Genomic DNA, 25651 nt, shown 5'->3' on the forward strand with positions numbered 1-25651 from the left:
ATCAACATCTGCAGATCACAGGAGAAGGAAGAACGACTGGGTAGAGTGACAAATGGAGCTGCCATTCACTCTTAATGTCTCTTAATGGCTGACCCCATGGGAAAGCTCTGGAGCTAAAGTTGTCCATCAGTATTGTCAGTGCAGGAAGGGGGACGGCCCAACCTTTGTAACCTTTCAGCAGTGAGTCGTTAGTTATATGCTATTCCGGAAGTGTGACCTGGGGGCAGGTGGCAATCTATAGCTACGGCAACAGGTAATTTTATGAAGGGATCTGAACAGTACACCCAAGTATGGACCATGTCGGTTTTCAGCTATGCTTTCAGGGATGAGGAATAACAGTACAATGAAACATATACTATATGCACTGAGGACATCAATACCATTTGGCAGTGAATTGGAGATCAGGCAATGTGACATTGTGGTGTTGAGCAGGGTTCTAGAATAGAGGTTTTATCCTTATCATTTACTAGCTTTGTGATTTTGGGCCACTAACACTCTGGGACTAGGGTTATTTACTTTTAAATTAGTGTTTATAACAAAAATTATTTTCAGCTATGAATTAAAGAATTTAGCACCCTGTCCCTCATAAGGTTTTATAGATTGAACACAATATATCATGCAGGCATTTATTATAGTACATTACATTTAATAAACACATTTTTACAAAGATGGTTAGCTATTTTATTCATCATTAACTTCCCCATGGTCAAACAGTACAGCTTCAAATCACAGCTAAGTCTAAAAAAGTTTGTTCTTGACCTACTGTCTCCATAGAAATATTATCTAAACCAGTTGTTCTTATACCTGTTTTATGCATCAACTTCACCTCAGTAGTTTGCTAAAAATACAGATTTGTGCTCCTATTACATATATTCAGAGCCTCTAGGTTTGGAGAAAGTCTCATTGGCTCACTTCAAAGTATAGTACCCTAAGTGTATGACTTCAGGCCGTCTGCATCCCTTTAAATCTTGTAGCTATTAGGTCCATGTCCAAAATGTTCATTGCTTCCTCCTGCTTTGTCTTCCCACTGTTTTCTTTCATCTTTAGTGTGGCTGTATTAATTTTTCTAAATAGATTTCTCAATCGGAGAACCAATATTAGCTTCTCTTTAATAATTGCCCCTTCGTGTTCCCTTGTCCATTTCATAAACTGAAACAAGAAAGATACACATCCCCGTTGTATCCATTAAAGAAAATGTGAATCTTGAATGGCGGCTTGACTAAGTATATTTTGTTTTGCTTATGTCTATCATAGATAACACAGCCAGCATTCTGACAAGGCGGAGGAGATTTAGTCGAACTGTTCAGGATGTGTATTATCTGCCCATTATGATCTCTGATGGTGGAATCCCCTCTCTCAGCAGCAGCAGCACCCTCACCATCAGGGTTTGTGCATGCGAGAGAGATGGGCGCGTGCGGACCTGCCATGCAGAAGCCTTCCTGTCCTCGGCTGGTTTGAGTACAGGAGCCTTAATCGCTATTCTTCTCTGTGTTCTCATTCTCCTGGGTAAGTCATTCTAAACCCTCAGTTCGTATGATGGCAATTCTGAATGAGAGGGAATCATTTTGACAAATCTTAAGGATTAGGCATACATAATGTGGGTAAGGGAACAGCTGCTCCAATTTCCTATGAATTAATTTTCTCAATACTATCATTAATCTCAAAATAGTTAGATTCAAATGTGTTGAAAGAACTGAAATAACAGAAGAAGGATAAAATCGGAAAGAAATAGCTTTTGAAAGTGTATATTTTGGAAAGAATTAATATTAAAATATTCAGAATCCCATCTTGAAAGAGCTTTTGAAATTTTTTTGCAAGAACCAAAGTGGCATCATTCTAAATGAATCCGACCAGGACCCCAGCACACTTAGCTTCTGAAATCAGAGGAGGTCACCCATTCATTCAGGATGAGGGTGAGGGTCATATGGCCATAGGGTGAGTAAATGTAGAGATCAAATATACAACAAAAGGACTTTAGTTACAATATTGTGTTGTATTGGAAATTTGCAAAGATGGTTAACTTTAGGTACTTTCTCCCCTTCACGTAAAAAAAGAGTGTAACTATGTGAGATGACAGATACATTAATTTGCTTGACAACACTAAGCATTTCACTGTGTAATAATAGTGAAAACTATTATTGGGAAAACATCATCGTGTTGCACAGCTTAAATATGTAAATGAATAAATCATAAAACAAAATGAATCTGAAAATCAAATAAAAATAGATATCTTGTAGAAACTTCTACTAGTTCACAATAATTAGTTAATCATTAATGTTAGCTAGTAGTTATTAACATACTAAATATTTTTTGGTCTTAGAGGGATATTAAATTTTATTAAATTTAATTATATTCCCTTGAAAATAATAATTTTATCTGGGCGCGGTGGCTCACACCTGTAATCCCAGCACTTTGGGAGTCCAAGTGGGGGCGGATCACAAAGTCAGGAGATCGAGACTATCCTGGCTAACACAGTGAAACCCCATCTCTACTGAAAACACAAAAAAATTAGCCGGGGATGGTGGCAGGTGCCTGTAGTCTCAGCTACTCAGGAGGCTGAGGCAGGAGAATGGCATGAACCTGGGAGGCGGAGCTGGCAGTGAGCCGAGATCATGCCACTGCACTCCAGCCTGGGCAACAAAGTGAGACTCTGTCTCAAAAAATAATAATAATAATAAAAAAATAAAAGAAATTTTTATTTGAAATTTTCATTACAGTTTATTTAAAAAACACTTTCTCTAATTTTATATCATCTGTTGTAATAATCTAAATTTTTTCACAGCTGCATGAAAAGCTTGTATAACTATAAACTCTTTAGAATGCTCTTTGAAACAAGATAGCAAATCTGTATTGCAATAACAAGAAAGATGTATGTAAGGAATCTTTCTGCTTCATAAAGTGGGGAACTGTGTCGAAAGTCTTTTTTCTTTCTCTTAGCAGCCTGTTTTTTATTCCTTTTATGGTAGTGACATACATAAAAAGAGAATTGACTGTTCTTCTGAGAAAGAGGCATTCTTGCAAAAATATGTTCCTTGTTTTGTTCCTGGGGTCGAAGACAAATAAGTTGTATAGATGGAGTGGGGATTAAAGTGTAATGAGCCTGGAAAGGAGAAGGGATTTGTAGGAAAGGGTGAAAGCATCCAGAGACTTGTGGGACATGGCAAAGCTGGTGAGTTTTGTTTGAGGAGTGTAAAGAAAGGTTTAAAGCTAGAGAGTCCCATTATAAAATCTTCAATTTGCAAAAGATGACTGTGAATGAAATGGAGAATAGAACTCCTGGTGACAAGAGGGCATGTAGGCAAACCAATTAGGAAAACTCTGCCCTTATCTCCCTTCGACATAGCACGTATCGGAGTAGCATACTTATAACATACCTGAGGAAAAGTGAATAATGTCTAGGTACTTTCGATGGACTCAGAAAAATGATCTTTGGTAATGTAGATACCTGCATGAGTTAGAATGGCATCAAATACAACTTCTTATATCTTGCTGAATGTAGATCCTGAACTACCCTGAGCTAGGGGACATTGGAAGTTCACTTCATTGAAGTTGCCCAGCAAGAGAGTATATGTAGAGAGGCAATGGACTGGGATTGTGCAATGAGAAACTACAATGTGATCGCTAAATGAGAAGGATGAGATAGCAGAGGACAGTGAAGAAGTAAGAGTAGGAAGAAAGTAAAGTATAATGTCACAAACATCAAGGGAAAAGAGGGTGTCAGTGAGCATTATGCTGTGTAGTAAATCTTGTCAACAAAGTCAAAAGATGCCTACAAGTTCAATAAATTGAGCAGCAAAATGCTCAATTGCACTTAGCAACACGAAGGATGGAAGTTTGGTGCACCAGAGCAAGAACTATTTCATTGCATTCAAGTCATTTCTAGCTCGTCATGGTGGCACACACCTGTAGTTCAAGCTACGTAGGAGGCTGAGATGAGAGGATCCCTTGAGCCTGGGAGTTGGAGGCTGCAGTGAGCCATGATCACTCCACTGCACTTCAACCTGGGTGACAGAGTGAGACTCTGTCTGAAACATAAATAAATAAAAACAAATAAATATGTACAGTAAATGTATGGTGGAGAGGAAAGTCAGGAAAAGAGCCTTTAGAAACTTTATATGGACGGGCACAGTGGCTCATGCCATAATCCCAGCACTTTGGGAGGCCGAGGTGGGCAGATCACGAGGTCAGGGGATCGAGACCATCCTGGCTAACACGGTGAAACCCCATCTCTACTAAAAACACAAAAAATTAGCCGGGCGTGGTGGTGGGCGCCTGTAGTCCCAGGTACTCGGGAGGCTGAGGCAGGAAAATGGCGTGAGCCCGGGAGGCAGAGCTTGCAGTGAGCTGAGATGGTGCCACTGCACTCCAGCCTGGACGACAGAGCAAGACTCCACCTCAAATAAATAAATAAATAAATAAAATAAACTTTATATATTTATTGGTCAGAACTGCTATTTTCTTTAGATATCAACATACTTCTTTTTTGTGTGTATTTGAAAAGAAAAAGAGCACAAACACTCCAGAAAGAGAAAACAAGGCTGCACAACAGCAATTACCCTGGATCTCTCTAGAGTCCTAACTGAAGTGATAGAGAATAGAATGCAGGGATTTTAATGAGAGTTCTTCCAGCATTCTTACTCTTAAAAGTAGATCACTTAGGTGAAGCATGTTATCTTCAAATTTTGAGCTCGTTTATCATCATAAAACTGTTTTTGTTTACTAAGATAAATATCAAAAATGTAATTAATTTGTTAAATGTCTAGGTACATTTTGAGGTGCATTATTGAAAGAATATTTTATGTTTTCATGGAATGATACTTCATTTTAATTGGTTTTTATGAAAATGTTTTCTCATTTGGGGTAAGTAATAGAACATTTGTAAATTTTATAATATCCCTCAAGACTAATAAAGTTACTATATGATATGTTTACTTTTGCATTTTTATTAGTTGAAACTCAAATATGCTGTAAAAGCATATTTGAGCCGTGATCTGACTGGGACCTCTGCCAGCTCCGCTTTCAGTCCATACCTCACACACAGGAAGGTAACCTAGGTGAGGCCACCATAAGTGAGGCATGGATTGCTCCCTAATCTTAGATATAAATTTCCGGATAAATGGGGATCAAAGTGGATTTGGTGTGAACATGTGGTGGACAAAGAGAAGAAGATGGAATTGGTGAAAATATGCTCTAAAAGCATATCTGAGTTTCAACTAACAAAGTTAGTGAAAATATTTATTATAACTATAATTATATATTATAATGCAATGTTTGCTTTTCATGGCATTGATTAGTTTTTGTTATTCAGAAAGTATCTAGCCAAGGGATACAGGATATAGCCATCTGTAATTTTAAAATAATATTGAAGTTAATTTGTGAGATTATGATTTTCAGCATAAATATCGACAGAACCAAAGGTAGCAAAACTTTATTTTTGAACTCGTAATTCTGAAATAACGTTCAACCGTTGCAGCTAAACAAATTGTAAAATTAATATTTTAATATTAAAAAATTTTCCCTCTCAGCTTCTTGTTTGTGAAAATGACAATGATTGTACAAACCCAGCTCTAGTTTTGCCAATAACTGTGTGATCTCAAGCCACACAATCAGTTTTTCTTGTTTCTATTTCTAAACCTGTGAGAATGACATTTCAGTTGAAAGGACCTTAGAGTCATTCTGTAGAATTTTGAAATGCTTATCCTTGTTTTATTAAAGATTGCATATGGTTCAACATTTTACAACATGGTCGGAATCCATCTATGTATACGTTGAATGGTGCTTGTCAACTAAAGAGGCTAACTTTAAATGATAGATATAAACATTACAAGCTGGGTTACTGTCTGTTGAGGTTACCTTTTTCAGGTCTGCTGCATGTGATGGATGGAAGAGAATTTAGAGTGAGGCTTTATGATGCAATCAGAATTTACCATGACAGTAGAGGTAGCTGAAGTCCTCTCTCCCTCCCAGAGGCCTGACTTTTATTTCCCAACTTTACCCCATCTCTTGCCAGAGGGACTAGAGTAGTTGGCAAGGCAAATCTTGATCACACTTGGTATAAGTCATTGAGTCGGGATCTGATTGGGAACTCTTCCAGCTACCCTTTCAGTCCATAGCTTACATATAAGCAGGTGACCTAGGTGAGGCCACCATAAGTGAGGCATGGATTGCTCCCTAATATTGGATATAAATTTCCTGATGAATGAGGATCAGAATAGAGTTGGTGTGAACACGTGGTGAACTAAGAAAAGAAGATGGAATTGGTGAGGAGATAAAGGTCAGCCTGCTTTTCATTTGAGCTATTTCAAATGGTCTTGTGTGCCACCCTTGGTTTAAAAATCTAAGGTTTCAGAGAGAGATGCCACTCCCAAGTGTGGCAAGTCACACTCCATAAGTCAATAAAAATAACCTCCCTGACTCAGGCCACCTCAATTCTACCAAATTTAGTGGCAACATATGATGGTATGACAAAGAATCAAATGATATTTGAGGTTTAAAAAATTCTGCTATGCAAGCTACTTAGGGAGGAGTATGTTGAGTTTCAGTATGGAACGGGTGCAAATGCAAGTTGTATGACAGTTTATATTATGGGAACTGAAAGCCACTTAGTATGCCAGGCACTGGAATGATACATAATATATAGGAAAAAATATATATGATGAGAAAACAAATACAAAAAATGTTTCCCCATCTTTGAAGTACTTGATGATAAAATTAATTCATAAAACTCCACAAATTTATTCTAATTTATAATATAAAATGATAATCTCAAGGGCGTTTAAAAATTTACTAACCAAGGATAAAATATTTATTTTAGACTAAAGACATCTAAAAAATACTACAGCTTATTCAAGTTTCAATCCAGTTGGCTTCAAATTATATCAGAAATTATTTATTTTGTACAAAGAAAAACAAGTTCTACATCTTTTTTTTGTAACACCACCTTGGTTCTCTCATACTGTATTTTACCAGATGGCCCATTGTAAGAAGAGGTACCTTGCCCACATGTATAGTTTGATAGATTATCAGGGTCATTTGAACACATTCTTTTGACTGTCAGTTTTTAAATAAGGATTTGACTCTATTTATATGTATAATTATTGTCTGCACTCATTCTTTTAAAATATACTTTGGTCTTAGGATTTTTTTGGGAAATATTTCATTTGTTTTTCAAACATTAAGAAATATTCTCCAGTACAATTAGGAGTTTGATGTTATTAGTAACCATAAGCTAATTTTTAAAAAATATTTTAAAATTATTTTCCTAGTGAGGCTGTTACTGTTCAGGATAATTCACTTAACACAATGTCACATTACCACTTTCACAGAGACTTTTTTTTTGTTTGTCCACATGAGAATTGTTTATGGAGTATCTATCTGGTGCCATCTGCTCCGGAAATATCTGTGGAACCAACAGGAATGAAAATAAGTTCATCAGGAGCACAATGTATAACATTTTTCTCTGAGTTGATTTGAATTTACCTTTAACTAGAGGGATCCTATGTCTGTGTTTTCCCTGATGTCCTGACATAATTATAAACAACATCCCATTTCACTCAAAAGTGTCTCAGATTTTGATTTTTTATATATATATATATATATCATATCATATATGATATATATTATCTCCTTTTATTAAATAAGTACATAACAAGCCTAGGAATCACTGAATACTAGCAAATAAGTATGTAACAAGCCTAGGAATCACTGAATACTAGCAAATAATATCCAGAAAGGTAGCAAATACTACCTTTTCTGGGGAAAAGGTAGATGTAAACCTTCAATGTTCAAACGTAAATGGTCTCTATATTTTGAATCATAATATATCTGAATTATTTTCCTAACTTTTGAGAAATGAGAAACTATATGCCATGATAATTAAAAAGCCAGGATTATCCCTGTATTTCATTAAGTGAATACGATACATATGCAAAGATTGAAAAATTGCACAAATATTGAAGGATGCAAATTACCTCCATACTTCTATGGCAGTATTGATTACATATTCCCTGTTGTGTCTGCACATAAATTCCCTTGACATCAACCACCAACCAATTCAATGTAAAAGAAAATAACTTGATTTATTGGTGAAGGTAAGAAATTGTATTATAATAAATTAGGCAGTCTGTATAAACAGGTCTTTTGATCTAGAACAGCCTCCTCATTTAATTATAAAGATGAACAGAGATATATATCGTGCATGATAAATCTAAACTTCTGAATACAGTGGAGTGAACTACTTGAGGATGTTGTTTGGAGCTTTGAATTAGAAAACTGTAAGGTGGACTTATGCTAAAATACACAGGGAGTTATTAAATGCATATTTCCTATGTTCAGCAAAAGCCTTTTTTACCCCAAAGTAAAGGCATATATTAAGTAATGTCTTTGAAGTATAGGCAACATATATGGGAAAATCTGTAATTCTGTGCATAATATTTGTAGATCAGGGCATGTGTAGCATCAGCATTTCATTTTCAGCTTTCTGTAACCACTTCATTTTAAACAGTAGTAATTCAATGCTTCCCATGTCTGCTGTAGTGACCCTCATTGAATTTTCTCATTACCTTCCCAATGCTAATATCTTTTCATTTCACACTTTTCTGGATGGTTCTATGACCTTCTCTACAGACGCTTTTTTTCTTGTCTTTTTGCTTCCTTCATAGTCTCCCATTTGCCTTTCCTCTGCAAAACTGGGTACCTCCCAGTGCACAGTGACCATCCCTTTCTCTCATCCTTTCCATCTCTGGGTTTAGAATCTACTCTTCTTCCTCAAGTTTTCTCTAGTTTTATAACAGATGAAACTAGTCCATATCGATTAGAGGTATACATTAAAATGGTTAATCTATAAAGAAGAACAAAGTAACAATAATGATAAAAGTAAAGATGAAAGTTACTTTGCAGAGGTAAGCAGTAAAAGGGCAGTGGCTGAGGGGAAAGTATGTTCTTTATCAGAGTTAGATAACCTGATGTTTGCTTCACAACCATTTGTTGAAGTTCACATATAAGCAAGGTTGCCAGACACAATGCAGTATACCCAGATAAATGTGAATTTCAGATAAATAAAAAATATATCTATATCTATATATAGGTATATATGTGTATATGTAATATAAATATGTCACATGGAATAATATAATAATATGCATGTGTGCTTAGCACAATATTTGCCTGTGTGTATGTATCTCAAATATTTTATGGGACACAATATCTTATGTGTATGTGTGTGTGTATGTGTGTGTGTGTGTGTGTGTGTATGCGTGTGTGTTGCAGATGGTCTCCAACCAACAATAGTTTGACTTAAGATTTTTTTGACTTAACAAGGATGTGAAAGCAATATGCATTCAGTAGAAACCATATTTTGAATTCTGACTCAAAATTATTTATAATACCTTTATTATAAAATATGTTTTGTGTTAGATAAGGTTGCCAAACTGTAGGCTAATGTGTTCTGAGCACATTTAAGGTAGGCTAGGCTAAGCTATAATGTTTACTAAATTATGTGTATCAAATGCATTTTTGATTTAAGATATTTTGAACTTCAAATGGGTTTATAGGAATGTAAGCTCACTGTATGTTGAGAAGCATGTGTGTGTGTGTGTGTGTGTGTGCATGTGTTTTGTTATTGATCTCAAATTAATGTTTAATTGAGAATCCTGCCATTTATTTTTGTTTGCTAGATATAATAACCTTAAATGTCAACTGAAGGTACCTCCCTGATTATTATGAAGTAAAGAATGTTTAAAATATTAATGGGCTTCATTATCACTATCATAAAGCCTAGAATATCAGCTGAGCAGGAAAAGAGCAGTCTATAGAGCTGAGGTAAATAATACTCAGCCTAATAACACAGCCTGTAGCAAATTTGATGTGAGGGAACTATTTATATTTAGTAACAGTTTAATTTCATCAAATAGAAACAGTTGAAAATATTGATAAATGGCCAAAACAAAGTTTCCAAGATACATTTCTATCACATCTTCTAATGTTTGCAGCATTATTGGAAATAAAGACTAATCCACCATATTTAGCAAGAGCTATCCTAAGGCACATGTCCAATTGGACACTCAGTTTATTATTTCGTGTCTTTGAAATACTGAAGTGGAATATTATTATAGTAGAAATATCATTACCTGTGGTGCGAGAAATCACATTATGGTACAGGCTCTTCCATTTGCCATCTGTGTGATCTTATCTTTTGATCTTGGTTATTCAGATACTCTTTCCTGAGTCTCAGATTCCTCATTCTTATTTATGCCTAGTGTTCCATTATTGGAACACTAAGCTTGTGGGAGTTATTTATATCCTACTGCTCAAGTTTATCGCCAAAGTCTGATTTTTCACACACAAAAAAATTGCAACCTCAGGCATAAATGGGTTAAAAATAGAGGAAAGCCACAGCTCTGCTGTGAGAATTAAATAAATAAGTTATATAAAGAACATTCATAAATCAAAAAATTCCTATGAAACAAGTCGTGTACAAATAATGAAACATTATTTTGCCCCTGAATGGGAAAATGCAATTATTAATGCATGATAATATAATTTTAAAGGATAATTGACAAAAGCGATCAACATTAAAATATTTCTGCTTTGATTTTCTACAAAGCATCAAAATTTAAGGTGTTTAACGTTAAGGCTCCTTCTTCCAATATTCCAGAAACTTAAAACATCTTTAGTGTATCTACCTAGAAGGATTAAATATCTCTAGAGAGACCAGCTCACTACATTATTTTTTGAGTTAAAATTTCATATTATTTTTTCATCATGTGTTTATCTCACTTTAATCACTAAATGGTTTTACTGAAATATGAGCCAAGAAACCTACATCCTAGCACACTGAGAGTATTGTGGTTTTCTATAGAAGATCAGCAGTTCACAATGTCTCCTGGGGTAATCATCTTTTACATTATTTGAGGCATTACAGTACCTTACGGTGTTATTCAGGGAGCACAGAGAGGCTTCTGCTGCAATGCCAGCCTAACTCTGGAATGTGGTTAATGATGAATGGGAAAATGGGAAATTGCTGATGTAAAATCTCTAAGAATTTCCTGCCTGTTTTCTTACTTCTTCATCCTCTTTCCATTCTTCCTCAGCAATTGTGGTACTTTTTATCACCCTGAGGCGCAGCAAAAAAGAACCCTTGATCATTTCAGAGGAGGATGTACGGGAGAACGTGGTCACCTATGATGATGAAGGAGGCGGAGAGGAAGACACGGAGGCCTTTGACATCACAGCCTTGAGGAATCCTTCTGCTGCTGAGGAGCTCAAATACCGGAGAGATATCAGACCTGAAGTGAAGCTCACTCCCAGACACCAGACATTATCCACACTGGAAAGTATAGATGTTCAGGAATTTATTAAGCAAAGACTGGCAGAAGCAGACCTAGACCCTAGCGTTCCCCCTTATGACTCTCTTCAGACTTATGCCTATGAGGGTCAGAGATCAGAAGCTGGGTCTATCAGCTCGCTGGATTCAGCAACGACACAGTCAGACCAGGATTATCACTACCTTGGAGACTGGGGACCCGAGTTTAAAAAGTTAGCTGAACTCTATGGAGAAATAGAATCTGAAAGAACAACTTAGAGGGTCAGTTCTTGCAACCTTGTGGAATTTGCTTCCTGAGTAAGTGGAGATACAACCTCAGCAATGACAAGGAAGAAGTGTGGAAACAGTACTTGGAACTGAGCAAGCTGGACACAGCTCCTGTAGAAACAAGTGCCCTTTTCATGATCAAAACTGGGTTATTTAATTGGAAGAAAGTAAAAAAAAAAAAAAAAAAAAAAAAAAGACGATACAAAGAAAAAGTTATTGTTCCTTGTGTATATTTTCAATTGCTCAATAAAGTCTGTGGTACTGTTTATTAAGAATACCTGAATTAAGCCAAACAATGATATTTGTTTCAATATTTTGCTATTTATTTTTTTCAAAAGCAAAACTGAACAAAAAGGCTCAAGATCACTGATGGCTATGACTTATAGGGCTGGTAACACTAATATAGGAAACTTGTGAAGGTAATCACGACCTCTTTTATCACTTTTCTGGGTGAACCCTTGAGAACCACACTCTGTTATTGTAACAGATCTCATTAGCCTTGTCTTGTGTTTATATTACATGAGGTATTTCCACTCTATCATGGACTTGTATGTACCATTTCCCTTTGCCCTCCCCAGTTCTTTTCTCCATACAAAACTGATGGAGCATGGGGATTTGCTGCCTGCACTATAATGTATGCAACTTCAGTGCACCGGTTGTGTGCTGTACTGAGCACGAGACTATTGTCTCTATCCCGTATACCCCCTTTTATTATAATGGGATACTCCTATTTTTAAATGGACAGAAAGAATAGTTTAAGGTATATTATGAAAATCTGATATGTCAGGAAATAATTTAATTTTAAAAATAGCCACACACCTTATCTTCTACCAAATGTTGGGGAACTTTTTTTTTCCTTTTTTTCCATTTGTATTATTATATTTAAATCAGCAATTTTGATCATTTCTGCATTTAAAATTAATTGTCAAACATCTTGCTGGCTAGTTTGTACTACAGTCTAATTCATTTATTTTCAACACGAGCAGTAATAAAAAATAAGTACCTCACACAATAACAATGTAGTCTGAAAGACTATCCTCCAATGAACATAAATGCCATAGAATTATAGGTGACTTACATTTATTACTTACACAGGTTCAGATTTTTTCCATCTCACTGATAATTAGTTTTTCCATCTCGCTGATAATTAGTTTGGTATTAACAGGAAAATGTGGACTAGGAGCAAAAAAGGAGATTCACAGTTATTATCCTCAGATATGTTCCCCAAAGTCTCTGTGTTCAGGGTCCAAACCACAAAGTAGAGATGGCAATGACTTCCCTGCCCACCTCACAGGGTTGTTGTGAGGATTAAATGAGCATCTGTAAAATGCTTTGCCAACTGCAAAGTATTCAATTGCATAAAAGCTTGCAGACGCTTATCTAATTTTCTAGTTTCATTAGCTTATAAATATATATTTACATGCATCTGGCATAAAATATTATATCATGGAGAATTTCATGAAATCTTCAACAGTGATGCTATTTAAATATATAGTACACAATTCCAATTATTTTAATATTTTCATCAGCTAATTTCTGAGAATTTGGGTGGGGCTTTTTTTTTTCAAATTGTTTTAGATGATGTTTTGTTGTTGTTGCTATTGGTCTTGAAGTAAGAATTCATACCATAATGGTCCTATTTTCTAAAACTGACCACATCTATATATTTCAGAAATATTGGAATTCTTAAATACATGAACCAGGAATTAGTTGACACCGGAGTTTGTCCTTTGCTCTTTAAATTTATCATTATCTAGTGTCCCCAAAAGTTACATGACATTTTCTGTTTCTACCCATGTGCAAAATTTTGGATTTTACCTCTGTTTGCAATTGCCCTGTGCTATCATACTATAATTTGAGGTATGGGAAGTAAGTAAGCTTAATTTGAATAATTCTCAATTTGTGTTTTAAGCCTGAGGAATAAAATGTAATTTAAGCTTTTTACAACGTTTTAGTTTTCCAGATGCTGCTTTATCCTTTTTAATCTCATAATGGTGTGTGTTCCAGTGTGAGGCTAAATCTGAAGAGACACTGAGGGGTGTAGGGAGTAACCTCTGGATATACATGCTCTGATGATGCTACTTCTGGATTACATTCACCCTAAAAGGAGGGTAAAACATGGGCAACTATTGTGCGTCCGGGTGTTTGGACTTCTCTCTGCAAAGAGTATCAGGAATGTCAGGTTTTGAAATTCCATGAGGCTTTTGGATTTAAGCTTCAGATAAACTATCCACAGAAGAAAACTATGGAATCTCATATCACTAATATGTTTCAGCACATATTTAAAAAAATATTTACACAATAAATTTACAGACAGGGATTTGAAAAATAAAATGTGTATACATTTAACAGTTCATGTAACCTTTAAGGTCCCCTGCATGGATCTGAATACCAAAATATTTCTCTGAATTTGTAAAACTAAGCACTTTAGATCTATCTTCTTTTAATCACACATTAAAATAACTTCTAATTTGTGCTTCTAAGCTCCCTTATATCAAATCTAAATAAGAATGCAAAATGGAGCATCTGTACTCCAGTAGGTTAAAAAAATTAATGAAAGCGTTCCAAGTACTATTTTTATGTAAACTCTAAAACTAAGCAATTATATCATAAGTATGGGTTGCTTCTCATATTTTTTGTTTTGCTTCTTTGAGCCAAAAAGCAGTAACAGCATATAAATGCTGTGCAAATTGACCAGAGTCATTGAACACTCAATATCTTACTTTAAAATCTCTAGTTTTATCAGCATTAGAAAATAGTACGCTTAGAGTGTAGTGAGCCAAGAGTTGGTACGTTGACTTTGAGTTTCGCTGGCCACGAATAATCAGATATGAAATCACAAGTCATTAATGTGTTCCAGCACATTTTGGAAGCCTTCATTTTACAGACATAAATAAAATATAGCTTTGAAATCAATTTACTTCCTTCAAATAAGATACTCTTCTACATACAGACCCTGTACAAAATCTTGGATGCTAAATTTAAAAAAATTAATAGTATGATAGTATTTTTATCCAAGGTTTTTGTTAGCAGAATTTATTAATTGAAAATACTCCTTGCACAAACATTGAGAAATTAATAACTTTTGCAGAAATTACTTAAATATCTATATAAGATATTCTTCCTATGACAAATCTGTACAAACACAGACATGAAGAAGAGATTGGAGAGGAAAAGACAAGGCTCCATACAGAGTTAGGCTGTGACTTTTCTACAACATGGTACAAGAAGGAAAATATTCTGAGAGGAATTTAATTCGTTTAACCACATAGGTGGACACACTTTTATGCACGTATCTTCTTGAACAATATCTGGAGGGTAAAATGATATTCAAAACAGGGATTTAGATATTAATGTGATCCAAATATCTGATGTATATAGACTTGTAGAACCCAGCATATGGAACACTCAGCTAGAAGTTAATGATGACCTTTGGCCTTTATTTTGTATCCAGCCTCAGTCCAATCTTTCAGGATGTCAGTTGATTGCAGCTCAGATGTATTTACACAAAAAGTAGAGGAAATGATCAGAAATCTGGGTAGAAGGAGGGAAGTGTATTGAGTCCATCGATTTTGGCAATGCAACGAGCTTAATACAAAATTAATCATCATTTTCTTATAGAACTTTACTCGTAAGTCTGATTTGGTGCCTTCTTGTTAGTTTAGCTGAATATATATTTTGGATACAAAATATATCTGAACTCATATCAGAGTCATCAAGAAGTGCCAGTTAACCGAGCATGTTAATGGAACATGTTTGAATGCAAAATATTTGGTGTAAGTCTTTATCTATCTATTAGTGTGGGCAGTGGTTGATCAGCTGTTCAAAAATTGGGACTCTAGAGCTGAGTATTATGGAAAGAGGGAAAATTCCCATGTCTCAAGGTCAAATTGTACTTAGCCTTTATGTATGTTATGCCACTGACTTACTTGGCTTCCAGTTTCACAAATAGGTCAAATCTCAGAATAGTTCCTGGGAAATATATGACTCAAATTTGAATTCTCTCTCTCTCCCTGTCTCTCTCTCTCTCTCTTATCCCTTAGGATTAAAGCCAAATTAAATATTATCTGAAGAAAACAATACCACTGAAATTTTTATTTTCTATTTCATCTGCCGAAGTTAAATCTTTTTCCAATATAGGATTAGAAATCACATAAACCTTACAGCCAAATGTAACTCACAACCATTTGGAGATAAGACCAGCACTCAGAACCCAATCACTTTTTCAGTTTCTAAATACATAAATTTAAAACGAAAATATTAAATGCAGTGCTTTTTACCGTGTTCCCACTCTTTTAAAGACATATATACTGCTCTGACTTGTACCAATGGAAGATGTAGTGATGCATTTTTTTTAATAAGAGTTCAGAAAAAATAACATATTTTTTGAAGCACTGATGAAAAATGGAAAAATATTGTTAGTCAAGGGAGGAATGATTGCATTTATACATTTTGCTAAGTTCATAGAAATGAAAGATTTTTGCCTTTCAACACTTTAGAGACATGAAAAACTATTTTAGTAGTAATTCTTTTCTCAAACTCTTAGGTGAAAGTGAATAGAGAAAATGGGCATTGAAGGGCTCTTGGAATTATGTCCTATGAGGAAGGCATGTAACATTTGTGGATTATAATGGGTTCATCAGATGGTTTAGTCTTATTGCTCACCAATACTAACTATAGAAATTTTAAAATGGGTCATAATTATTAGAGTAACCCTAATAATTGTATCAGGGCCACTTTTCTTATGTCAACAATCAAATTCTTATTCTAAATTATCTACTGGCAATTTCAAAGTGCCATCTGAAATGCCTTAGTTTCAAACAGAAATTAATACATCCTAACATTTATTAACTGAGCAAGGTGTTGCAAATATGCAATAGATGCAACCTGCTGTTCCAGACATTCAGAAGAATGTTTAAAAAATTGTCCTGGCGACAGTTGTCATCATCAATGATATTAAAGCCTCATTTAAGAGTTACAACCTGCACGTAAAAAGCTGTGAACAATGCAGTAGAAAGCAAAAAGTGGTAAAAAGTGTTCTAAAAGAGATAGATACAATGAAATGAAAGGTTGAGGAACATATTAAAACTGTGTGAGTAATATGCTACACTTGTATCCTGTAGGAACAAGGAGTCATGCAAGAGGCAGGGGAAACTGCAGGAGGAGGTAGAAGCTTAGGGGACCATTTAATCAGACATCCAAATGTAGATTATTTGATATGGATTAGAGGATTCATGCATGGAAATTAAGTGAGATGTTAAGAGAAGTTGGATTGAGATTTTAGATAGAATAAAACTCATTCTTTAGCTAATGTCATTGAGTTTATTTTATCACCAAACAGGAATATGACCGTGGCCTGATCTCTGTTTTAGAAAACTGCATTTTTCGTTAATATCTACCTGTCAGTGACAATATATTCAAGAGTCTAGAGTTATGTATACCTACAGAGAAAATATTAGACTATTTTAATTATTTCTAAAAAATAATTACCTATTTTAGGAGTATACCTAGAGAAGTTTTTTAACTTCTCTAGGTATAGGCATAGTTATTATACATTTCAGCTTAGATTGTTGGATTCATAGAATTTTATTAATTTGTTCATCTCAACAAAAATAAAATGAAGACGACAATTTTAAGAACATTTATTCACATAAATTTATTCTTAACTGGATAAATGTGTCTATTTTCTATAATCATTGTTTTAGATATAAACATATTTTTGAACTAAAAAAATTCATATACCAAAGACCAGATTGATGCCTTAGTATAACTACATCAGTTATTTTTAATACATTATTTTTAATGCACATTAACACAAATATCACATACTCTCATGTTTCATTATATAATTTACATTCAGACTTATTTTCAAAAAGCATCAATCATACAATATGACGATGCAGTGATTTATTAATATGACAGGTATACTTAGCCTGAAATCCCAACTTCTATATCTTCTGTTTCTCACTTTTTCTTGTTTCATTTTTTACATACTTACTTTTTACAACCTTTGAAAGCTATGTTTGAACATTTTCTATATTTCATGTATTTTTCAGAACAAATTCAAGAAAATGTTTTTCAGAAATAGAAAGTAGTCATCATGTTGTTTTCAGAGTTTTTATTTTTCAACTCAGTTTCTTACCCTTTGTCACTAATCATGTTCTTCCTCACCAAAAAGTAATAAAAAATTTACATTCATAAAAATGCTCTGTGACAGTCACTTTCCTGTGAGCCTGAGGTTTTATTTAATAATGTGGTTTGGCTTTGTAGCTTTTGCAACAGTGCATATTTCTAATCTTCTGTAAATCATCCTGCTTTTAGTCTTCCAAAGATAGCTGGGGGGGAAGTTTTATTCATATGAAATTTATTAAATTTCGCATGAAAATTTAAAAACCAAAATGGCTTTGATAACCCATTTTGTAAGCCACTAAAATTATAACTGGAATTAAAATAGTCCTTTACTCTTTATAAAGCATTTTCAATGCCATGTTATAAAAGTTTTATTTATAACCGTGATTTTAAAAAATATGTATGAATTTACAGATGCCTATTTCTTTACGTAAAAGAAAATTTGCAAAGTTGTTTCTTCAGGAGTCCTAACACTGAATAAATTTCCCACGTTTCATCACCTAAGTGATGTTTTCTCTCTTCCATTGCACATAAATTTTACAACATTGAGCACACAATGATAAGTAAATGACTTATGATACGCCAATCAAATAACACAATTTAAAAAAAAACTGTAAGAGTGTATATTGAGTTCAGGAGCTCAAGACCTGCCTGGGAAAGAAAATGGGAAAAGATTTACAAATTAGCCAGGTGTGGTGGTGCACGCCTGTAATCCCAGCTACTTTGGTGGTGCACGCCTGTAACCCAGCTACTTGGCAGGCTGAGGCAGAAGGATCGCTTAAGACTGGGATGCTGAGGCTGCAGTGAGTGGTGATCACACCACTGCACTCCAGCCTGGGCAACAGAGCAAGACCCTGTCTCAAAAAAGATAACCAAAACCAAAACAACAATAAAAAACTGTATCTTCTAGTTTTGATTAAGGCACAATGCAAAACCTTCTTCTAATTTTTACAGAGGTAAATTCTCCCCAGAATATTATTTCCAAGCTGTGGAAAGAAATCTCCCCTCACCTGTGTCTTCCCATCAGCCTTCATCACTACCTTCTTTCCCTTGCCAAGTCTTAAGTTAGCATCCCCCTTGACATTGGCTATCTCAGTTTCAGATTGAGAGAATGAGTAAATACCGAAAAGTAGAATGTTTACTAGGACAAACAGTTTTGAAAAAAAACAGGTCATGATTCAGCTTCTTGATTCCAATCAGTGTCTTGAATTAAAATATGGAACAGGATAATATTAATAGAAATAATCTCTACTTAAATGGGGTTGTAGGGGAAACAAAGGTATGGGAGTCTGAGCTTCAGAACTTGTAGTCCGGAATCCGTAACTATAACTAATTTCATACCTTTAAATGTTAATTTAAACATTGTGTATACTTCCCCTCAATTTCAGATAGAAATAATATCTTTACATTGACCTCACAGGGTTGTTATGAATATCAGATATAATTGTGTGAAACACAGAAAAAAGTAAAGTTTTTGGCAAATTTGATAACTATATTATTATGGCTTCTTTATTGCTCCCTTAATCTTTCCCAGCCTCAAAAAATTGTGACTTTGGTTATATTTAACAAGTAATCAATTTTCTGCGAAGTGTAAGCAAGGAAAACAAGCCATTCAAGGATTAGGTCATTTGATTCATCTTTTCACCATGCTAAAGACAAAGGAAAGTATAAATTTTACAATTATACTGTATATATTGAATTTCCTTCAGACTTAGTAGACAAAATCTAAGTATAAAATTAGACAAACTAGAATTGTGTTATAAATTATGCTCTTTACATTTCATCTCTTTTTTAGCATGTATATAAAAATCAGTTCCACTTGCGATAATTATTTAAAAGCAAATGAAAATTCATTCTTGCACTTTAAAAATGTATATATAATTTAGCTGGGCTAAGCAGCTCATGCCTGTAATCCCAGCACATTGGGAAGCTGAGTTGGTAGGATTTCTTGAGCCCAGGAATATGAGACCAGACTGAGCAACACAGTAAGATCATGTTTCTCTAGATTTTTTTTTTTTTTAAAGTATCCGGGTGTGGTAGCGCACGCCTGTAGTCCCAGCTTCTCAGAAGGCTGAGGCAGGAGGGTGTCTTGAGCCCAGGAGGTCAACGCTGCAGTGAGCCACGATTGCACCACTGTATGTCAGCCTGGGTGACAGCAAGACCTTGAGACCGTGTCTCAAAAAAGAAAGAAAAATATAATTGAAATGTTTACAGCAATAATATTTGGGGATATATTAAAACTCTAAATATTAAAGAGAAAGAGGACTCATTAGCATAGTCATGAAATATATTTTGCATGTTCAAGGAAACATACTTCTATATCATTTGAGTCTGTTCTTCAGTTTTAATCAAAGAAATACGTTCCTATTTTAAATAGCATTTGGACAAAATGAAAATGGTTTCACCTGCTAGTAAATAAAACTTCATATTCCACATATAGAAAAAGAAATAATTTGTTTTCATAGAACATAGCTTTGTTTTGTTGAAGTACGTTTGTCAGCACACAGTGACTTACAGTAGGTCTTATCAGAAATAAGATTATATTTTTTGAAGAAATTTCAGTCCCTCTCTGTCAAATGACAGCTTAACCTTGTTTACTGAAAAGGCAGAAATCACAAGGTAAGTAAAATAACAGAATTCCACATCTTTGCCTTTAACCTTTCCAAATCTCACTTTGTTTCAATGAACAACTTTGACATCTACAAGGCTTCCTAGATCCCACTGAAGTCTGCTTCACTAGCTACATTTTTTTCTTTCACTTACTTAAAGAATTGTTCTGTCAAATTTTTATTCAGTCGTTACCCCAAGAAGACCACTGAAGATGTTAAAAATAACTACTTAAAAAAAAATCAGAGTATTGGTGAAATTGCACCATTTTCTAAGAGTATCACTCCCTGGTGCACTTAATAACTTATTTTTACCAGTGGTTTCTTAAAGATGATCAACAGTCTAGCTAGGTTATACTTAATTTCTTGAAGAACAAGTTTAAAAATAGCAGAACTGAATGTTTATCCTCAACATAAAGGTTATGACAATTTTATTTACTATGAAACAGACCATGATAGTAGGGAAGAGAAGTAAATAAAGAATTGTTTTATAAAATGCTGGACACCATGCCTGGAAGTTTAAGGCCGGGGGTAGAGAAAAAGAGGTTAGAAAATTTGAGGTTGAAGAGTTTTGTTTTATTTCGTTTTTTTGTTTGTTTGTTTTCAAATGGCATCGGGGAAACTTATTTCCTTCTGGTCAGTGACACTTTTAAGTAAGAATACATGCCTACCACTAAGCACAGAGACCAACGAAGGCCAGTTTGGCCAATCAAATGAGAAAAGGGGCATAAAAAGACCAAACAGCTGAAACACAGAAATAAATGCTTTATATTGCCCAAATGATTGCAACAAAACAGTCAATTGAGACTAAATGACTAATAGCAGTCATTTTCTGTATAACCTTTAGAAAACAAATACTTGGTAACGGGAAAAGGGACTTAGTGTGGGTTTCTTCTTAGGGAAGTTTACAATCGTTAGTTTTTCAGATAGAAATCGGCAGAAGAAATAAAACTACCCAAATATAATATGGAGGAAAATTTTCAGGGATCAAAACCAAATTAGTATAGGAGGAATAAATCATCAGTCTGAGGACATACAGCTAGATCTGAAGTCCAGGTCATAGCTTCTGATAAAAAACATGTTAAGGCAAGCATAGAAACAGTAGCAAAGTTTACCAGTCCCATATGAGTATTAGCTGCATCCCATGTGAAGTTGCGAATATATATATATATATATATATGTTTGCATTCCTGAGAACATTAAGATTTTCCAGAAAAAGATAGTTGAAAAATTTCAACCGTGGGTCAAAAGTACCTTGAGGTATTTCGAAATATTTTAATCTAGAAAAATAGCAGTAGATAAACCCTATCACAATTAAAAAGTTATGAATAAAAATTACCTCTCAGGTATCTATAGGTTGTGGCTAGAATGGAGGAGAAAATAGAATCTGAAGGAGTGGCCAGGTTTTCTTCTAGATTCTGCGTCATACCTAGTCTATGTCAGGATTTTCACATACGGGGTGATGTTTGAGTGTTTATACTTAGATGTTCATTATTAGTGATGGTATAATGACATGATGTTATTATAGAGTCCCTGTAATCTCTCCAACGAGCTCTCAAACTTAAATTGGGATTATTGTTTATCAGATGCATGTATTATCATAAAGTAGATCAATCTACAAAGCACGGCTGCTGCTGGATTATTGTCAGTGCAGTCATTGAATTCCACAGAGAAAAGAAGAAACTGTCTTTAGAGGAAAAACAAATCAACAAACAAACAAACAGAAACTACTACCATTGATGAAAATCAGATTAGTTTAATTATTTAGTCATAAAATTCACTTAAATTTTATAACTAGTTATGTATGCATGTATGAATTAAGAAAAATAAGAAAAATAAAATATTTGAATTTCCCTTTGAGCATATTCTTAATTATATTAACTTCTATTCTCCCAGAGATAGCCACTCTTTTGACTGTTGCTTTTGCTTACACTTCTGCAGTGTGTATTTTTGCACCTTATTTCAAGTGAATCATAGTTTAGGTATTCTTCTGTGATTTTCTTTTTCTTAGTCTTTTTTGAATTCTCAAATGCTTTGTCTCTAGTTGAAGCATTTGTTTCTGGATTTCATACGGTAGTATTAGTCAGTCATCTGTTGCTGTTGGAGAGTTCTCAGGAATCTCCCAGAAGAGTTGTTCATGTCAGTCTAAGACAATTATGCAAAAAAGGCAGGCACGACAGCCTGAAATAGTGCACCCACCAGTAAAGGGAATCTAGGTGGGCCACAAACAGTATCTGGCTTGTGAGTTCTCCTCCTTCAGACTGTTAATTGCCACATTTTCTAATGTTTATAAAACATTGCATTCCTAAAAAGGACTCAAATAGTATACATTATTTTAATAGAAATTGATGAAATCAATCTGCTGATATGCTTTGCCTTATTTTTTGTATCTGTGTTCATGAGTGAAATATAATTTCTCGCACTGTTTTTTCTAATTGTGGTGTCAAGGTTATTCTAGCATCAGAATAAAATTTAGGCACTTTTAGCATATTTTTATTCTCTGAGCTACTTTATAGATTAAAAAAATTGTTCTTTGAAAACTTCTTGGGGTTCATCTGAAATATTATCTGGGTTTACATTGTAGGAATGAGCTAAAGAAAACAAGAGTGAAATTACTAACTACAGTCACATGTTCAATGCTTAAAGGCACATTTAGATTTTCTGATTCTTTTTTAATCAATTTCTGTAAAATTAAACTGTTCCAGGGTTTTTTTGTTTGTTTGTTTTTGAGACAGAGTCATGCTCTGTCACCCAGACTGGAGTGCAGTGGCGTGATCTCGGGTCACTGCAACCTCCACCTCCCCGGTTCAAGCCATTCTCCTGCCTCAGTCTCCTGAGTAGCTGGGACTACAGGCACACGCAGCCACGCCCAGCTAATTTTTGTATTTTTAGTAGAGACAGGGTTTCACCATGTTGGCCAGGATGGTCTCGATCTCTTAACCTCGTGATCTGCCTGCCTCGGCCTCCCAAAGTGCTGGGATTACAGGCGTGAGCCAGGGCGCCTGACCGATATTTTTTCTTTTAAAAATATTTAAACATTTTTAGTTACTAGATATTATTATTATGTTACTATTTTTTCAATATCTACTACCTCTGTAATTAGTTCTCCCTTTTTATCCTAAAATGTTTTAAGCCTCTTCTGTTTTCTTTTTCTCACACATGCAAGAAATTTGTCAATTTTATCACTTTTCAATCAATACATTACAATATATATCAATCAATTTTGATATAATATCTTTTAAAAATTTTTCTGATTTCTTTTCTCAGCTTCACATACTTTCAACATCTTACTGCTTTATTTTGATTCTTTAATTGATATTTATTAAATACTTAGTTTGAAACAACTAATATGTTCAGATTTTCTTGGTTTCTAATACTAATCAGGGTACTAATTTCCCCCATCTCTTTGTAACTGTTTTATTTATATTCATTAAGTCGTTAGTATCTCCTATAACTCACAGGAGCCTAAGTCTCAGTGTTTATCAGAATGGAAGTTTATTTCTTGCTTGGGCTTGGTCTAAATAAGTCTTCCTGATTACAAATCAGGAAGTTGGATCTGCCCGAAGCAATGGTTCATGAATCCAGCTACCTTCCATTTTATATGTCTGATATCACCAAGGATCCTTTGCATCTATGGAGAAAATGTGGCCCACTGCTTCATCACTTCCACTCATATTCCATTTGGTGAGATCTTGGTATTTTGGTGAGATCAGGCTCACCTAGAGGCAAGAAAGAGTGTAAAATGTCGCTGATTATGTAGCTATTTACCAAAAATAAACTTTCTGGAAAAGAGAGCAGGAATATTTGACAGACAGGGCTTAATCTTTGCCACAATATGCACCAAAACTGTATGTATGGTAATCATCATGATTCACTTTTAAACAACTTCATTTGCCATTAGGCTTTTCTCTTAAACGAAGAGATAATCAAAACTTTAAAAAAATTGCTAAACTTTCTTCATTTGTTAATTGTATTTGCCATGTGTTTTTAATTTTCGTGCATTGTGTGCAAATAATTTTGCCTGAATTATACCACTTTTTAACTTTTTTGGAAATTCATTCTGTGCAAAGTATGGGCTCTGTTTAAAAAAGACACTGAATTATCTTAAAGACATGTGCATTCTTCATCTCATGAGTAAATGTTTCCAAAAATATCAATTATTAATCACACTTTTGCTTAAAAAAATCAAGTAGTGACACAAGTGGCCACATATTCTCACTCCAATTATGTATTTTTAATTTCTTTGTAATATTGTTCATTTTGCCACATACATTTTAATGTTGTACTACATTTTTACACACAGTTTTAGAATCATAGCTTCAATTTGGATATTTGTGTATAGTAACATTTTCTGTTTCTAGTAGTGGTTTTTATTTTAAAGTAAAATTTGTTTCATATTACATAGCTTTTCTACTATCCATTTAAGTGATATATTTTATGCTCTTCTGTGTTCACTTTTTTTCCCTTATATGTTATGAGTAGATCTCGTAAATTATGTATACTTATAATTACACATTCACTTCCATGCACACAAATATACCACTTCACTTTCTTTTCTTTTTTTTTTCTTTTTTTTTTTTTTTTTTTTGAGATGGAGTCTCGCTCTGTCACCCAGGCTGAAGTGCAGTGGCGCGATCTCGGCTCACTGCAAGCTCCGCCTCCCGGGTTCACGCCGTTCTCCTGCCTCAGCCTCTCCGAGTAGCTGGGACTACAGGCGCCCGCTAATTTTTTTTGTATTTTTAGTAGAGACGGGGTTTCACCATGGTCTCGATCTCCTGACCTCGTGATCTGCCCGCCTTGGCCTCCCAAAGTGCTGGGATTACAAGCGTGAGCCACCGCGCCCGGCCCACTTCACTTTCTTTTATATTTTATCAAACAAAATAATCACAAAACTATACCAACCTGAAGCTAATTACTAAGTTCATTCATCTGCGAAAAAAAGAGAACAAGCAACACTGATCAACAGCATATCTTGATTTTTGTCATATTTGGTTTTAGTTTTACAATCTTAATTTTTAAATTATTGTTAATGATAGTAATAACCTTTTAATTCCATTTTGTTTTGAATATTTCTTGCTATAATATTTTATATGACATATTTAGAAATCATAGCTTTAACTTTTAAAAAAAATATAATGACATTCTTGACCTGTAACATGTATGCTTTACTCAATGAAGTTGAAAAATGAGTAAAAATTATTATTTGTTGGCATAAATTTCAGAACATTTTATGAACATTACTATCCTAACAACTTACACTGTCCTGTACCCAATATTTACTTCTAGTTTGTTCTGTTGGTCATATTTAATCTTTGTCTAAGTTTGC

The 25651-nt window shown here is 34.5% G+C and overlaps 1 protein-coding gene across 5 annotated transcripts in view; it reads left to right on the top strand.

Moving 5' to 3' along the window:
- The window catches only part of CDH18 (cadherin 18), a 360524-nt gene extending 346987 nt beyond the window's left edge, over nucleotides 1-13537 (top strand). For 3 of the 5 annotated variants that reach the window (XM_055245947.2, XM_055245948.2, XM_055245949.2), the window contains 2 exons: nucleotides 1255-1506; nucleotides 11091-13537. In XM_055245947.2, coding sequence (XP_055101922.1) covers nucleotides 1255-1506; nucleotides 11091-11581 — 743 coding nt within the window. In that variant the 3' untranslated portion in view covers nucleotides 11582-13537. The remainder of the gene's footprint in view (nucleotides 1-1254; nucleotides 1507-11090) is intronic. The other 2 variants (XM_055245950.2, XM_055245951.2) reach the window with 2 other exon arrangements.
- Nucleotides 13538-25651: the final 12114 nt, after the last annotated feature.

The sequence above is a fragment of the Symphalangus syndactylus genome, chromosome 16 (genome assembly GCF_028878055.3).
Source record: "Symphalangus syndactylus isolate Jambi chromosome 16, NHGRI_mSymSyn1-v2.1_pri, whole genome shotgun sequence".
Lineage (NCBI taxonomy): Eukaryota > Metazoa > Chordata > Mammalia > Primates > Hylobatidae > Symphalangus > Symphalangus syndactylus.